General features: G+C 39.4%; 1 protein-coding gene across 2 annotated transcripts in view; it reads left to right on the top strand.

Annotated features, from left to right (window-relative positions):
• Window positions 1-17,789, top strand: part of kcnq1.2 (potassium voltage-gated channel, KQT-like subfamily, member 1.2) — a 291,548-nt gene that overhangs the window by 168,336 nt on the left and 105,423 nt on the right. For both annotated transcript variants that reach the window (XM_041796564.1, XM_041796565.1), the window contains 2 exons: window positions 13,541-13,616; window positions 14,455-14,549. In XM_041796564.1, coding sequence (XP_041652498.1) covers window positions 13,541-13,616; window positions 14,455-14,549 — 171 coding nt within the window. The remainder of the gene's footprint in view (window positions 1-13,540; window positions 13,617-14,454; window positions 14,550-17,789) is intronic.

Raw genomic sequence — 17,789 nt, forward strand, 5'->3', positions numbered from 1 at the left:
TCACTGAAGGCATGAACAAAAAGGCTGACCACTGAAGAAAGGACTAATTAAACAGCAGTCTTTAATGTCAGTCATCCCCCCACTGCAGCCCCCAACCACACACGAATGAAAGAATAATGCCTCTTTGAAAAGAAGCATGGTTTTATAATCTAAACTGATTGGCTTATAAAAGGGAAGCCCTTAGCTAAGAAGGCACACAGGTCACCCTCCATCTCCTCCTTTCTTTCCCCCTCCTCTCCTTCCCTTCTTTCTCCCTCTGTCCTCTTCCCCCTTTCTCCTCCTGCTGGGTCCAAAGCCAGGGTTAAGCCAGGCTGAACGTGGGCAAGTCTGTGACCGCCACCTCCAGCAGGCCCTCGCTCCCCAGAGAGGCGTAGTGGTGCTAATTATTCCTGAAATACACACACAGAAGCACACATTAGCAGCATGTGTGTTGGCATGACCAACCGCTGGGCTCATGTGCTTGGATTATCAGAGTGCTATGAAAGAGAAGCAGCCAATTTAATCCAAAGATGGTGGCCAGGAGGCGGGGCTAAGATCTGAAAGAAGGGAGAAAGTTTGGGTCCTAAGGGGCCTCAGTGCCAGAGGTTATCCTGGAAAAATGATTGGGGGGAAGAAATTTACGAATCCAATGTGAACCCCCTGTACACTTCAACCTCACCTCACCACCACCCAACCCTGAAACCCCTCCTCACCCCACCCCACCCAGGCGAGGGGACCCCCCGACTGGCAGCAATAAATAGATTCTTTCTCTAACATGCCTAATCCTGCTAAACAGCAACAAATCCTATTAGGCCATGAATTATAAATCCTTCTTCACCACCTCAGCCCCCCCTTGTCCCCCAAACTGGAGAAACCCAATCGGCCTCCTGTCTTCACAACACGCACACGCATACCCACACACGTACAAACACAAGACCTCAAGAATGTAGGTCCAAACACTGAGGAGTTGTAAGAGTTGGATGTCAATGCATTAAAGTTGCTGGTGCATTTGGATTTGTTTGTGCAAGGATTGCATTTCCCCTCACATCATTTTGTAATAAAAGCCAAAATTCTGTACAGATATTCATCTGTGCGAGTGTGGAAACACACAAACACACCAGGATCGGAATTTAAAAAAGGACAAATTGAAGTAAGGGTGATAATTTAAAAACAAACGCTACGCCAAAAGTGGTGGTTATATGTCTGGACAATGTTTAGAGCTACAAAAGTGAAGGATGACTCCCTCTTTTTACTGCACATTTGTTGATAACCATGGCACTCATATTCAGAGTTGGAGAGTAAATAATTACATTAACTGAAATTGCGGTAATTGAGTATTTTTTTGTGTACTTGTACTTTTTTAACACATTTTGAAATTCTACTTAAGTCAATTTTAATCTGAATAACTGTTCTTTTACTTGAGCTAAAGACTTATTTTAACTCCAGAGTCAAATGGTCTTCAGTGTCTGAGTTATTCGACAGTCCTCCAGTGTAAGTTCAACTCTTTAAAGAGTCAATAGATCTAAGCTCCGCCCACCTCCATTTTTGGGGGATGTTTGGGCAGTGTTTAGTTGTGTTTGGATGTTGCCTGCTGTACTGTGATCCCTGCTCGGGTTCTTTTGGTCATGTTTTATGTAAACTTTTATTATTTTTGATGTAAGACACATTTGCACCATGAGTGAAGTTATCCACTGAGTTAGAGTTCTAACCTTTGACTTCAGATGTTCCTAGAAGACACATAGTGCATATTCTTCATCAGTTTGCATTTCCTTACTATTAGGTTGACTCTCTGCTATGTTTTTTCCAGAGGAAACTCAACCTGCAACAAAAAGAGTTTCTGCAGCTCCGTCATATTGAAAAATATTTAACACTTTTCAAAGTATAGTTTAACTATTTTTAGCATGCACCAATATAGGCACTTAAAGTGTTAGATTTAACTCTAAATGAGTTCGGTTTATGCTGTTATTTTCTCTCTCTCTCTCTCTCTCTCTCTCTTCATATATATATATATATATATATATATATATATATATATATATATAGTGGAAGTAGAAATGCTTTAAATAGGGTGCGATTAATCCTTGGTTAACTAAGAAATCCTGATATTAATCTTGGTTTAAAAATTGTAATCTTTTGACAGCCTTATATTTTATTTATATTTTTTAAATATTTATATTTGTTTATACTTGACCAGGACATCCTGGTTGGAGATCTGTTCTCTTGTAGTTAACAACTCCACATTAGCTACCCAGTACTTCATGTAAACTTTAAATTAAAAACTTTTTACTTTTACTTGATTGAATTTATTGGCCAATACTTATACTTGGCAATGTGAGTGCAGGCCAGCAGGTTGCTGGAGAGTGGGGAAAGCATGGTATGGGGCAGTTTGCCCTTGTGTGAGTTCACCCTTAGATATTTTTGACTATTACACAGATACAGAAGGCATGGGGAAAGAAAAAGTAGCAAGTAAGCATGAAAGCTTGACTTTTAAATTCAACAAGACTGTCAAAGGGATAAAGTAAATAACCTAAAAACAGAGAAACTATAGTGTTACATAAAAATGCTGATGAAAGGTTGGACCAAGCATGACACACATTACTGCTAGCATTCCTTTCCTTCCACAAAACATCCTTACAAAACAACTTCTAGTGAGAAGAAAACCTGTCCCCTGATAGACTCCATAGCATGCATATCCACAGTACCGACACACCTTAGGCTAAACACTCAGAGTAGAAGACGGTCTGGCACCATGAAGGGGGTCATTAACCTCAAATCTCTCCTTCTCTCTAATTAGGCTCACTTTGAAGACCAGTTACAATCATGTCCTCCTCTTAAGGCTACACCTTAGGCCTGGAACATTAACCCTCACAACCTGTATTAGTCTGGACACATGTTCGAGGAAGCCAATGTCCGAAACGCTTTTGTTTTTACTGCTTCCAGGTTGTTGATGGCAGGAAGGGGAAGAACATTTGAGGACAGGCTGAAGGATTAAAGCTACAAAAGTGAATATTATAAGCATATTTCCACTTACAGAAATGTGTCTGTTTTATCTTTTTTTCTAGGAAAAAATCCTTTCCCTTCCCACGGCTGAAGTTTTTCATTTTCTCGTCTGTCTATCTGGAAACCTCCTCACAGAAATCGTCGTGTCAAGAAGAGTTCACAAGTCATTAGTTGACTTGTTAGAAGTGCGCTCATCTCCAATCTTCTCTCGGCGTGGTGGGAAAGAGCCGAGTCTGTCTCTGCTCTCCTGAAATAATGACAGGTTGTGAGACTCTGCGTCATTAACATTAAACATGGGTGGGACTGCACTGAGGTCACCAGGATGTCGACCATCTCTCGAGAGGAGTCGTTTTCATTGGTGGGATTCTTTCATGAGCTTTGAGTCAGAAGACATGTACCTTTCGAGGTGTGTGGTTATTGTGTGTCAGGTTCGACTTCATAGGCAAACTTTGCACGTTATTTATTATCTTAAACTGATGCCTCCATTTTTATGAGTAGCTGGTGAGTCTTGAATGATAACAGCTGTATACTGTTAACCCTGTATGGATATGATTATATGGCTGTAATGTTTATATAGCCTGGCTTAGAGCGTATGGGAGAGAAATTCCTTTTATTTTATCATGACCGAGAACCAACATAAATAATTACATACATAACAGTCCCGTATGGAGAAGATTTTTGGACACATCCCTCACTTTTGCCAGCTTGTGTTGGATAGTCCTTGTTTATGTGAAGCTGCTTATTTTCAAATGTTTAATCAGTTTTAAGAAGTGGCTCTGTTTGTTTTGGAAAGAAAGAGATGTCTATGGTTGATTTGACTTCCGTTAAATACCTCAGGAATGCCAACTGTAAAATAATCCACTCCTTGAGAAAAGCAAAAGGCGTGCAAACAAACTAAGTGAATATTAATGGAGTCCAGGTTTGCAGTCTCACCAGGGACGGAATGGGACTGTGGGAGTCTCATGGTTCAGACCAGACCACTTTAGTTCACATTTTACTGGAGTTATTTAATTGTAGACTCAGTACATTGATTATAACACTTTTTTTTACAAAGTATAAAAGGTCTATTTTAGGGTTTTGATATAAATACTCATGATATTTTAAATGATTTGATGTGCAGTAGTTCACAAACTGGAATTGTATTCATTATTATCTCATAACTGTGTCTTACTAGACAGGATTATCATAATTTTTATAACACGGTCAAGTTTAATATTTTAAGTTTTAAAAGTCTTTTACAAGTGTTTCTATGTCCTGGTCTTCTTTAAGCCAAGTCAGCTTTATTTATATGGGGCTAAATTTTTTTGGAGAAGGTCCAGACTAACCCTGCAAAGCAGATGGATTTGCCCGTTTCCGTGTTTCTCACTGGTGAATCCATCCTTCAAAGCTCCCATCTGAACAGATAGGGCCCTGAAATGAAAGCAACAGGACCAATCAGGAGTAAGAGGCAGCACTTCTAGGTGCGGTGGAGTCGTGACGTATGCATCAGAAACAAGTGGACGGTGCAATTATGGCAGAAGAGATTAGCATGGATGCTGCTATAGCGTCCATTTTATCAGAACTTGACCACATTCAATGTTTATGCCCCTCTCCTGATTGGATTCAGCAAGAGCTTAATCATCACTTGTTTTGTTGCTCTGATCGGCCCATAAAGATGTGACAGACAGAATGTTCATCCAATTACCCTCCAAGTTTTTCAAAGGCTCCGCCCTTTCCCAAACGCTGTCTATGGGAAGTTTTCACAAATCCATCTGGTGTGTCAGGTTGGGTCCAGACTGTAGGCTGCTCTTTAAAAATACAAACATTAGCTGAATCCTTCCTGCCTTCTCTCATAGTTTGCACATCACATTACTCTCTGAATTAATTCATAAACTTGGACGTGGGTTGTACACAATAAATTGTGTTTTATATTGCACATCTTCTTTTGCAAACATACCTAAGTCGTCTCCACTTGGTTCATTTCCATCAAGCTGTGAGCTTGCTCTAATTTTTGTAAGATTTACCCTTTCTAAGGCACCAATGTTATGCTTATTTTTCAAGTCAGACTGACACAGATAGACCTCCCAACAAATTAAACTGATTGGCTGAGAGATGCAGAAAGGGAGGGCTACAAAATGCAGAATGCTTCCACTTGCTAACAATATCATTATGTCTTTGTTGTAATAAACAAGGGTAAACAGGGTAATAAACAGGCTTTCCAACTGTATAAGATTTATTACCAAGAAGCATTGTTACAGCAAAGAAATAATGTACCAAACACAAATTGCTTTACTCTTTGTTTTAAGTTTAGATTGTACTATGTCATAAATCTCTGTTTTTTAAGCTTTGGGGATTTTTGATATCCTTAATCATTAAAGTTTGTTTTTGATGTTTCTGAATTTTGATAACACACAGCTGGTTCAATATGGCTTCAGACACAAAGGTTTCCCCACTCCCTATCTGCATGTCTGCTCCAGTTGTTTTTCATGTCCCCTCCTCCAGATCAATAGATGCTGATCAAGACATGCTGGAAACAATGGCAGCAAACAAGCCACATCAAAGCCCAGTGCCCATTAAGAGCTGATGACAAAGAGAGAACAGAGGGAGCAGACCATGTTTGATGTGTGTGGCCGCAGAGAGCGAGAGAGAGAGAGAGAGAGAGAGAGAGAGAGAAATGTTTCATGGGATAAAAGGGCATTTGTTTGCATTCTAGCCAACAGTATGTGCATGATCCTAAAGAATACTTTTGATTAGGCTAGTTCAGATTTTTAACATAATTTGACATAGATGTGTGCATTAGTGTGAGTCATTATCTGTAGTCATTCAAGGTAATACCACTGAATTAAAGTTATTTAGGGGCCTTAAGTCTGACAACCATTAACATATAGTCAGAATGATGAAATAAAGCAGTTAAGGATCGGCTACAGCAGCTGGATTGTAGTCAAGCAAGAAATAGAATAGGAAATTAGTTAAAATGAGACAAAATCAAAACATTTTTGTGCACAAAATCCATTGTAAACAAGTTCAAAGACATCCCTTACTCATATTTTTCTCATTCACCTTTAATGTTTAAAGAAAAATGTTATCTTGGTATAATACTATGCAACATTATTTCTTCTTTCATATTGGAAAGAACAGATTGATGGATTTCTCAAGTGTAGCATTCAACAAAAATATATTGCTGACAGAGCATGTCACTTAAGTTAAAGCTTTGATTCATTTAAGGTGTGATAAAGGACTTCACAGTCAGTAGATGTTGCACTTTAGCACGTCTTCCAGGCCCTTGATTCAGATCAGATTTATTTCTGTTATGCCTTTTATTCAGACTCTTTTTTTAGATTTCTAAAGTCTGTTGGATCTGTTATCTCATATTTTAACCTTTAAGATTCTAAATTTACTTTTAAAATCATATTTTGACCCTTTAAACTCATCATTTTGCTTTATATCTGGAATTTTGACCTTCTCATAACTCAACTTTGACTTTTAATCCTGTAATTTGACCTTGTAGACTCACAATTTAAAATTCAATCTCATATTTTGACCTTTTAAAATCATGATTTACACTTTCTTCTCACAATTTTGTCTTTTAAAACATTATGTTGACCTTTTCTTTTGTGTTTTGACCTTTTCAACTAATGAGTTTGACATTTTTCTCAGCTTCTTTAGCCTTTAAACTCCTCCTTTTTTCCTCTTTAATTTAAAAATCATTCTTCATTGGTGCTAAGACTTTTTTCTCATAATTCATCACTGTCGAAAATTAGGTCGACAGTTTATGGTTAAATGTTGACCCTGTTCGGCTCTCAGCTTAGACCTAAATTTAGAATCTGGTCCCTGCTGTGTTTGGGTTTGACACCCCTGCTCTGCAGAGTGAATGGGCACAAATTCCCACAAAACGTGCCAAAACCTTCATAGAACAGTGGAAGCTGGGGGCCAACTCCATATTAAAGTATATCTTTTTGTGACATATTGTCAATTTTGCAGAAGGAAAAAGGGGAAAAAGCACTTGTGTTAGAGCTGCATCTAACTCTCAGACCCTAATTGAATGAGGGTATTTACTGTTACAACACAGTGTCTTCATGCACTTTCATACTGATGCACTTTTTTCTTATTCTAATGCACTTTTACAGTACCTCAAGTTTTTTTTTAATGATGATTGAGTGTGTCTGGTCTGTTGAATATGTTTCTGAGAGTGTAGTTTGAATGTCCTTTGTAGTTTATTGCTGGGAGGGGCATGTGCAATTTCGTGTATTTATACAATGAGAATAAAGGTTTCTATCTATCTAAGTACTGCACCCTAATTCTCACCACAGCACCCTCTGACATGCCATCACTTTTAGATCAAACATCCCTGAAAGAATTTCGTGGTCTTATCCTTCCAAGATATGATAAAAGGATGTCTGTTTTTGAGGAGAACAGAAGAAGAGCACATCTCTTTGATGGCCCAAAGCACTAGTCATAAAGCTTATCTCACACACACAGACTGATACACACTAGCAGGGCAGCCGTCTTGCTGGGCTCTGACCGTGTCTGAGGCTGCTTTCTCCCCACTCACTCTGAGGTTATTGCAGCGCACCATGGAAGCACAGGATATTTGGCTGTCCCCTGCCAAAGAACGGGCCGAGGGGAGGGTGAAAGAGAGAGTTGCCACTGACAACTTAAATTAGAGATCTCCAAAGGGACCACCTGAAAATGAAGAAAACTTATTAAGAGAGACGAGTCCAGGGGAGGCTATAGGGCTAAATCTGTCACTGCTTTCCAACTTATGACTCCTGCAATCACATCTGACTTCTACACTGGATGTAATGAAGAGCAGCAGGTCTATAGAGAAGAGCCAGGAGTTGAAGTTTAATCCCTTAAATTTAATCCAAAATGATTCATGGTGTGCAGGACAATGGGAAATATATTGAAGTCGTCGTGGGTGAGATCAGAGGTTTGCTGACTCAAGAGAAGTCCCCAGGATACGCTGTGTGGCGAGTCTTGTCCACAGATGAAAAATAAACATTAAGAGGAGAAGAGAGGGGGGAGAAAAGAGGATGAGTAGGAGGCAGAGTCTGTGTTTGAAGGGATGAGATTCTGGGATGACATTCCTTCAGTTTCTGTGCGCCAAATGTTTAGTGGAAACGAGGCGGGAGGGTGTTGGACAGAAACCCTTCGTGTTATTTTTTTTTTTATCACACTAAACCCACCGAACATGTGTGTGCATTTGTGTCAAACGCCGGAAACAGGAGGAGGGAGCAGGGTACAGTTGTTCGACGATCAAAACCGCACATGTTTTTTGTTTCCTACATGTGTTTTCTTTCCCAATTATGCTCCAACCTCCAAAGAACAGAAAAACACATCCTTCTTCTCATCGCCGATTGAGAACAAGAAGAAGGGGGGTTGACTTTTTTTTTTTCCCAAAATAGGGCCTCATGCTCTTTATGTTTTGTATTGTTTGTGTGCATTTCCTCCTATAGCTTGGGCAGGCCTCACATAGAGGGCAGGAAAAAAGACAGCAGCCCTCTGACGGCCTTTGATGTTCATGTTTTATGGTCCCATGTCAGCGTATTGTCTGTTAAGTCCTTTTGTTGTCCCCTCGCCTAATTAAGACCTCAGAGCGACTTGTTGACTCCACAAAGACCCTTGTTTGGGGAGGAGGGGGGTCGGTATGTGTGTTCATGTGGGTGTGACTGCTTTGATTTGGACACAGTAATGGAGAAACGTTCAAAAAGCCTACATTAGACTCTACATACAAAGACATAGGCTTTGATATATGAATGGAGTCATTCTTTTTCTGTTTAGCTCCAGCTATGACGAACACCTGCACCTTGATCTGTGCAGAAATCAAAAAGCAAGCAGAAGACGTCAAACTTCAGAGTTATCTTAGACAATAAACCCTCCTGGGACGAGCACATCGCCATAACTACATAAAATATCCCCAAAGAGTACTGTAGGGCTGCACAATGCTGATATTTACAACTTTATTTTAGCAGATACTGATATTGATACAAATATATTAGACCCAAAACCAAGGCCGCTTATCAAAACAACAAAAAATGAATTTTCTTCATTTATGCTATATTAAAATATAGCCCTTTCCAAAATGTAAACCCTTCTATTAAAACAGATTTACCTTTTTACTGTTGATGTGAAAAATGTGGATGGGCACACTGATATAAAGGATTAGGAAATATTGTCAGTGTTCATAGCTAGGCCGTAATGTGCAGGACGCCAGAAAATAAAGTAGAAGAAACTGAGATAACTTTGAAGAAAATGATTACATAATTGTGAAAAGAAGCAAAAAAAAAAAAGAATTAAAAAGAAATAAAAAGCAAAGAAGTGGCAAAAATGGAAAGGAATTGGCAAAAAGAAATGGCACAGATGCGAAAAGCAGCAAAAATTGATTAAATTGGGAGAAAAGTGGTAGAAATGGGCAGAAAGTGGCAATATGGCAATAATGGAATAAATGGGGGCAAAAATGGTTAAAAAGTGGAAAAAATTTGGATAAAACTGGCAAATGAAGTGGCAAAATGGCAGTAAAGTGGTGTTAAAAATGCATGAAAAGTGGTAAAATGGGTACAATAAAGCAAAGCTATCCAAACAAAGGGTCAAAAAGGGCAAATCCACAAAAATAGGCATGTAGTCATAAAACACTGGCAGAAATGGGCAGACATGGACGAGAAGCAGCAAAAAAGTGTTAAAAGTGAGAAAAATGGGCGCAAAATGGCAAAAATGGATTAAAATGGCTGTAAAGTGTCAATAAAGGGTGAAAAAGTGGAGAAGCTGTTGCAAAATAGAAGCAAAAGAGCAACAAACAGCAAATATTGGTTCCAAGGTAGCAAAAAAGGTTTCAGAGTAGCAAAATTTATGGGAAAAACATGGCAACTGAACTGCAAGATGGGCATATAGTTGTAAAAAATAGTGGCAAAATGGGCATAAGGTTTCTAAGTTGTTGCAAAAAAGGGTAAAAAACAGGAAAAATGGCAATATAGTGGTAAAACACTGGCAGAAATGGACAAACAGAGATGAGAAGCTGCAAGAAAATGGTGAAAAATGGTGAAAAAATGGCAGAAATTGGCACAAAATGCTAAAATGGAAAAATGTTCATAAAGTGGCAATGCTGTTGCAAAAAAAAAAAAATGGCAAGAAAGGGTGCAAAGCAGTAAAGAATGGACCCAAAGTGGCAAAAACTTGAGTAAAGTGGCAAACTGGGACAAAAAAGTTGCAGAAAAGGGCAAAAAAACAAACAGGAAAATTGGGTGTAAAGTGCCAAAAATGGGTTTAATTTGAAAAGAATGGCAAAACTGGAAAAAATGGTGAAAGGTGAAAAATTTGTATAGAATTAATGGTTAAAGGTGGCAAAAACAGGAAAAAATGGTTTAGAAATGGCAGAACAAAGTAAGGAAAAAGGGCGACACAGCAAAAATGGGTTGAAAAGTGTCAAAAAGAAGTAGCAAAAATTGATGGAAAATGTGTTGAAAAGGGATTAAAGTGTGGCATGAATAAGTAATTTCAACAACAGAATCCAAAGCCCTCAACAGAGCAAATCTCTAGTCAAGCTTTAATGTTACACAGCGCGTGCCCTCTGTCTGGTCTGGCACTGCACATGCCAAAAGCACAGCTCTGCTCTGCCCTGATCAAAATATGTGCCGTGGCTATTTCTGGCTGAAGCCGCTGCTAAAATGAGTCAATCCAGGTAGACCAGACTGATCTGAACAGGAGGGAGAGCATGCAAAGCAACTGGTAAAATTCAAAATACATCACAACTGTGGATGGTAAATTTCATCACTATCCTAACATTATGTCTTATCCTGGGGCACAAGCCAAATACTCTAAATGCAGGGATTAATGACATGTAAAACACTAGAATATGATGTCTTTGAAGCTTTTGTAGCTTTATGAAGCTCTTACTCAGCTGAAGTCTGTGAGTGCCTGTGTACATTTAATTTTCAATCACTTGATAAATCATCTCAAGTTCTTCAGAAACACATGGACGTCACATATGGACCATCCAAGGACATGTTTCTGCATTCAGCATCCAGACAAATGCACAGAACTCGAAACAGTGCCCCCTTAGAAGACGCAAACACAAGTGCATGCCATACAATCACTACGGTATGCGAGTACAACTTTGAATGTGTGTGCTGTTTGCATCCTGTGGTTTCTGTTTCTGTGTTTAGCTCCATTCCAGTGGGTTTTTCTTTTCGTGTTGACACAGATGTGCTGCTTTGAGTCGAGGGACTCCTCTTTTTTTTCTGTAGCAAAGTGTCTGCTTTTCTTCTCTGTCACTTTGCACCATGCTGCAGAAACGCAGTTGTGAAGGATAAGGCGAGCTCTGATAGAGAGCAGCCGTTAATCCGTATTAGATGTGTGGGAGGTTTTTGTGCAAATAATGCTTATCTGTGGATGCATGTTTGTGCTCTTCTGTCAGGGCTACATGTTTTTCAGTTGCATGTAACACATTTTCTATCCATCACTGGATTCCGATTCAAATTCACACAGAATCGGGCCAGCTTCCTTTCTTGTGTTTTCTTTAATAAATCAGTAATGTGATCTTGGAAAATGGCAAGATCATTTTAAAGTTCATTTTTGATTATTTCCCCCCTCACCTCTCTGGAGACAGCCTTTTTCTTTTTGTTGATAACTGTTTAAGTCCAGGGGCCACTGCGGCGAGCCATCAAGTCTCTGTAAGACCGAAGTGAGAGTTGTGTTTGTATCCTAAGCACAAAGTCAGACACATTCTCAGTGCACGTTGGCCCCTGCCAGGGCTGCCCTCTATCTCCAATTCTGTTGAATTTCATGGGTAGGATCTCGAGGCGCAGTCAGGGGGAGGAGGGTTTTCATTTTGTTTTCGCTATTTGCGGATGATGTGGTTCTATTATCTTCTTCTGCTAGAAAGCCTCCGGCAGGCACTGAAGCGGTTTGTCGCTGAGTGCACAGCAGTCGGGTTGAGGGTCAGAACCTCCAAGTCCGAGGCCATGGTTCTCTGCCGGAAAACTTCAGATTGCACTCTTTGGGTGCGGAGGGAATCCTTGCCTCAGGTGAAGGAGTCAAAGCATGTCAGGGTCTTGTTCATGAGTAAGGGTAGAATAGACCGTTAGATTGGCAGGCAGATCGGTGCAGTGTCAGCAGTTCAGATCTGAGCAGGAGGGCAAAGCTCTCAATTTACAGGTCGATCTTTGCTTCAACCATTACCTCTAGTCATGAACTCTGGGTAATGACCAAAACAATAAGATTGAGAGTTCAGGCTGGTTAGGGCATTTGATCAGGATACCACCCTGATTCCTCCCTGAGGAGGTCTTTCAGGTGTGTTCTACTGGGAGGAGACCCCGGGGTAGATTCAGGACTCACTGGAGGGATCACACATTCCATCTGGCCTGAGAACTAGTGTTAAATTCATCAACTAAAACTATGACTAAAAATGTTCGTCAACAGCCTTTTTTCCATGACCAAAACTACACAAAGACTAACCAAAGATAGATCTGTGATGACTAAGTTTTCGTCAAGATGACTAAAACTAGACTAAAATGTAATTGAGTTTTTGCCTGACATTCAAAATCCATGATATATCTCCACTGTGGGTAAATCTGTCAAAAAACAATGCATCTGTATCTCTTTTTCCACTTAGCAGTAGAAAGCAGGGCCTCCAGGTTTTGTAGAGTGCATAGAACTCATTGCCATGCCTTGGTACCAGATTTAGGCAAGAAAATTAATGCTTGGACTGTAAGTAAAGACTAAAATGTGAGGACTTTTTATGGACTATAACTAGACTAAAATGTTTTTGAGTTTTCGTTGACTAAAACTAGACTAAAACTAAAAAGGGTAGAAATGACTAAAATGTGACTAAAACCAAAAGACATGTGATCAAAAGACTAAGGCTAAAATTAAAAATAGCTGTAAAAATTAACACCGCTGGGAACGCCCTGGGATCCCCAAGAAGAGCTGGAATTTTTCTTTTTTAGTTCTTGTACAACTGATGTACTATTCATAAGTTCTCAAAATATCTGGGGATTCAGAGGTTGTCCCAGGCCAGATGAGATACACAATCCTTCCAGTGAGTCCTGGGTCTACCCCGGGGTCTCTGTCCAATTTGACTTGCCCGGAAGACCTCTACAGAGTGGCATCCTGATCAGATACCCGAACCATTTCAACTGGCTCATTTGGAGGCGAAGGAGCAGTGGCTTTACTTCAAAGTCAATATACTGACAGACAGACATAAAAACTCTACTCATATCTCCCCAGCAACATTTTGCAGCTCTTCCTGGGCCAGATGAGATATTTAATCCCTCCAGCGAGTCCTGGGTCTAGTCTGGGGTCTACTTCCAGCGACGACCAGGAGACGTCCTGATCAGATACCTCAACTGGCTCCTTTGGAGGCGAAGGAGTTACTGTTTTACTTCGAAGTCCAATTATGAAAAACATACATAAAAACTCTTGCGCGATAGATGTCTAAAACATTTAAAATCATTTAAAAAACAAATAAAAACAGATAAAAGACAAGCAGGTAAAGCCAACTAAAAAGGCTTTCTAGATGTGCTGAATACAGGGCAGGATCTTCGACCTTGAACGTCATTGTTTAATCTGTCTTTTTTGTGTCTCACAGGTTGTCCCATGCCCAGAGATCAGCTGTTAAAGTCCTCCGCAGGATGCAGTACTTTGTAGCCAGGAGAAAATTTCAGGTAAGCCAGAAAAAAGGAAAATATATCTAGACAAGAAGAGAAAACTTTGAGCCAAAAGTGGGGGAGGAACAGAGATACAGAGGGAGATGGATTGAGTAAGAAAAGTGTTTTTGTGTGCACTCAGTTATACAGGATAAGGAGGGAGGGCCCAAGGGCATATATCAGCTGCAGCACTGCTGTCCATGTGTGTATGTTTGTGCGTAAATGCCTCAAACCTGCACCTGCATGTCGTCTTTGTGCTCACTTCAGTTCAGGCGTAGTATCATGGGAAATCTACAAACCTCTCTCCGGGGCTGCAGTAGGAATTCACTTACTGTGCTGCACAAAAACACTTGCAAAAACACACAGAGACAGCAGGACGTGGCCTCACATAGCACCACAGTCAGCAAAATTATGTTGGAAAATTTAGTGCATTAAGTTTAACAGTAAAAAAAACATGTTTGAAATACTTTGGCTATCATTTTCATGCTATATGTTATTGCAGAATGGTTCCTATATTCTTACCGTTTTCCAAGTGTTGTTCATGTTTTCAATTACAGCCTAAGTGATCTCAGCTGTGCAGGCTATACTCTGTGTATACCAAGGAGACCCTAAAGAGTTCACCGGGTTCTTTCTGACGCTGCTTGTATCCACGTCACACAAAACAAAGCTGTGAAAGGACCTTAACACGATTGCTTTCTACACGCACACACAATGAGTTAACAATGAACCCTGTGCACCCAAGGGGGTTGGGGATGTTTTTTCGGGGGGACCAAGCAAGAGCGGCGATAGTTGACAATGGCTTTTGTGTCCCTGTGTGTGCGTGTGTGTTTTTGTGTGCGTGTGCATTGATCAACAGCAAGCGCGGAAGCCGTATGACGTGCGAGACGTGATCGAGCAGTATTCCCAGGGTCACCTCAACATGATGGTCCGCATCAAGGAGCTGCAGAGGAGGTGCTGACTTTGACCTCATTTCACACTCTTTCTTCCTTCACCCTTTGAAACTTTGATTTCAGTTTATCTTAACTTACCTTGAGAGATTAAAGCAGGTTATAGCTGCGAAAAGGAGGAAGCAGTCACAAAAACAGAAAATAAAATCATACTTCCTGAAAACAAAATCTTATTTTGCCATACGATAGCAGAGGCGAACCACCTACAAAGAACTATGTCGGCTTATATCACATTTTGTGGTTCAGTAGATACTCTGGACACCCAAATTTATAAAACTACCTAAAAGTGTGTTTGTCTTTATATTTCCCCTTTGAAGTAATAGATAAAATACTTAAACAAGATATATGTGTAAATACAGCAGTCAAACTGAGCAGCATAGGTAGGTTAAGCAAAAGGAGAAGTTGACAGTTTGATAATTAAGCTGTAACAACACAGTAATTAGGCAGATAAAATATCAGTTATTCCACAGAAGTGGACAGATAAGTTGACAGTTAGTAGACAGTAAATGAGTAAATAATTTAGCAGTTATTGCACAGTATGAGAATAAACAGAGAGCGAGTGTTCCGGTTTCAGGGTTCTGTATTTGCTATAGGTAGAGTGCAGCCCCTTGACAAGTTGCATTCATTGCAAAAGGGGGCTTTTAATGAATAGATTTTTCTAATATAACTCATATTAAAACTGTATGGTAGACAACTACTTGATTAAAAACTGCAGAAATATTGCACCAGCTCTGCTTTATAGATAACCAGCTGCCATCCTGCAGCCAATCAGAATAAAATATTCACTCAGGCCTTGAAATGTCAGAATAAACCAAATGATAGCATACCATACCATACCTTACCATACCAGGCCACACCAAACAATAAGATGCAATACAATACCAAGTCAAACCAAAGGACACCATATCAGTTAACACTATATGAAATGATACCAAGTCATACCAAACATTATGATCTGATATGATAAAATACATTTCCAAGAAAAGCCTAACGATACGATAAATGAGATAAAATACGATATAATACGATACCAAGCCAAATAAAAAGACAATATGCCATACCATAACATAACCTACCTAACCAAACCGTATGATACAATATAATATGATACAATACCAAGTCAAACCAAACAATGGGATAGATTAGATACGATATATTACGAAATTTTACCAAACCAAGCCAAACCAAACGAAACAATACAAAAGAAAAGATATGATACAATATGATATGGTATGATACCAAGCCAAAACCAAAAGACAATATACCATACAATAGCGTGACCTACCAAACCAAACCCTACGATACAATATGATATGATACCATGCCAAGCCAGACCAAAGGATATGAGGCAATACGGTATAATTTTAAACCAAATTAAACGATATGATACCAAGCCAAGCCAAACCAGACCAGACCAGACCAAACCAAATCAAACCATACGATATGATACATAATGATGCCAAGCCAGGCCAAGCCAAGCCAACCCCAATCAAACAAAAGCAAACGATACACACCATACCATTACATACTACACTATAGAATACCAAACCAAACAAATGAATGCAATGCAATTTGATATTTTACGAAAAGTTTTAGACATAAAGCAGATAGGCAAACCTTTTTTAATAGGAATTTTTGTGCCTTTTTACTCCAACAGTTCAGTAATAAGAGACCCACATTTAAACCCCATAAATACTTAAAGTGTAAAATACAGAATTAAGAGGCTGACTAAGATGGGATGAATAGAAGTACAATACAGAAAAAAAAACAAAAATGTCATCACTAGCAGAGATATTTAGAGGTTGTTCTGAGACTGACCCAGAAGCCACATACCCCAAAATGAGGCCTGCAGTGGCTGCAACCCAACAATTTCAGCAGTCACAAGGCAGGAAGAGCCTGGACATCACATATGTGAACATACATTTTATGTTAAATGACAACTAAAGATCCTGTGAGGAGTTTTTAACTTGGTATGAAATGGGACAAATTTTGGTGAGATTTTTTTTTAAGCTGCAAAACAAACAAGACCACAGACATAGGATTGGTTATTTCTGTTTGGTCAGTTTAATCCCGGTAACTGCTACTTTTTGGGGGAGGATGGTCTGCAAAAACAGATATGGTTAACAGTTTGCATGGCAAAGATTTGATGTGAGTGATGAGTTTGATTTTAAAAGAAAGCAGGATTAAATGTTTTTTTTTCCCCTAGAAAACTCAACCTAGCAAAGACATAAGACATAATTCTTTGTCCACAAGGGGGGCCAGGAACTTTAAGGAAGGTGTTAATGCACCCGAAAGCACTACTATTGCGAAGACATGTTTTTACATAGGAAGCCTGAATTAAAAAAAAGGAATACTGCACATGCTGACCAATCTTTCAAAACAGAGCATTTAAAAAAATACTGAACCTGGTGATTTATTTGGGGGGCGACTAGTGAAAATGAACTATTACACTGTAGCCTTGTTTGTTTTGTGTTTAACTAAGCTCTGCTGACATCATGCTTGGCTGAACTGGGTCAGGAGGACAACAGGAAGAGCAATGTCTCCTTTATAAATGTCCCCATTCAGCTGTCGGTTTTCCTATGACTCCTAACAGTTTCTGTCAATAGGATCATCCTCAGAAGGACAGAATAACGGGTTTCCTCCCTGGTGTACTCTCCACTGTATTGTGCTTTGTTCAAACCAAATCAAATCAAACTTTATTTATATAGCACTTTTCATACACTAAAATGCAGCACAAAGTGCTTTATAAACAGACAGTTAAATTGAAAGAGTTGTTTACCTGAAGTGAAGTCCAGCTCTCACTAAAGTGAATCAATTTGTCCCTTTCTAGCATGGTTTTATGCCTTTTAAGGGATTTTTTTTCTCTCTTTCAATGTGCAAAACGCTCCCCTGTGCAGGAGGTCGGTTAGGTAATAATTAGGTCAAAGTTATGTAAGAGCATCACCTGGACCTCATAACACACATTTGCAGTAATTCAGCTGAGCTGTGGTAATGTGCTGTGAAATTCTCAAACCAGCAGGGCATCACAACATCATAGTAAATCAAACTTTGATTATTTAATGTCATTTCTTTAACTGCATTCACTGTTATAAAGCTTCAGCACAGAGAATTCTGGAGCCAAGGGTCTAATAATCATAAATCTTTGTACATTTTATGATCATATTGGTGCAACTCTTATTAAACTAAAACCAGAAATGCTAATTCAACAGAAAATCCAATGAATAAGACATCATGTTTCTCATAA

Source organism: Cheilinus undulatus, linkage group 9 (genome assembly GCF_018320785.1).
Source record: "Cheilinus undulatus linkage group 9, ASM1832078v1, whole genome shotgun sequence".
Classification (NCBI taxonomy): domain Eukaryota; kingdom Metazoa; phylum Chordata; class Actinopteri; order Labriformes; family Labridae; genus Cheilinus; species Cheilinus undulatus.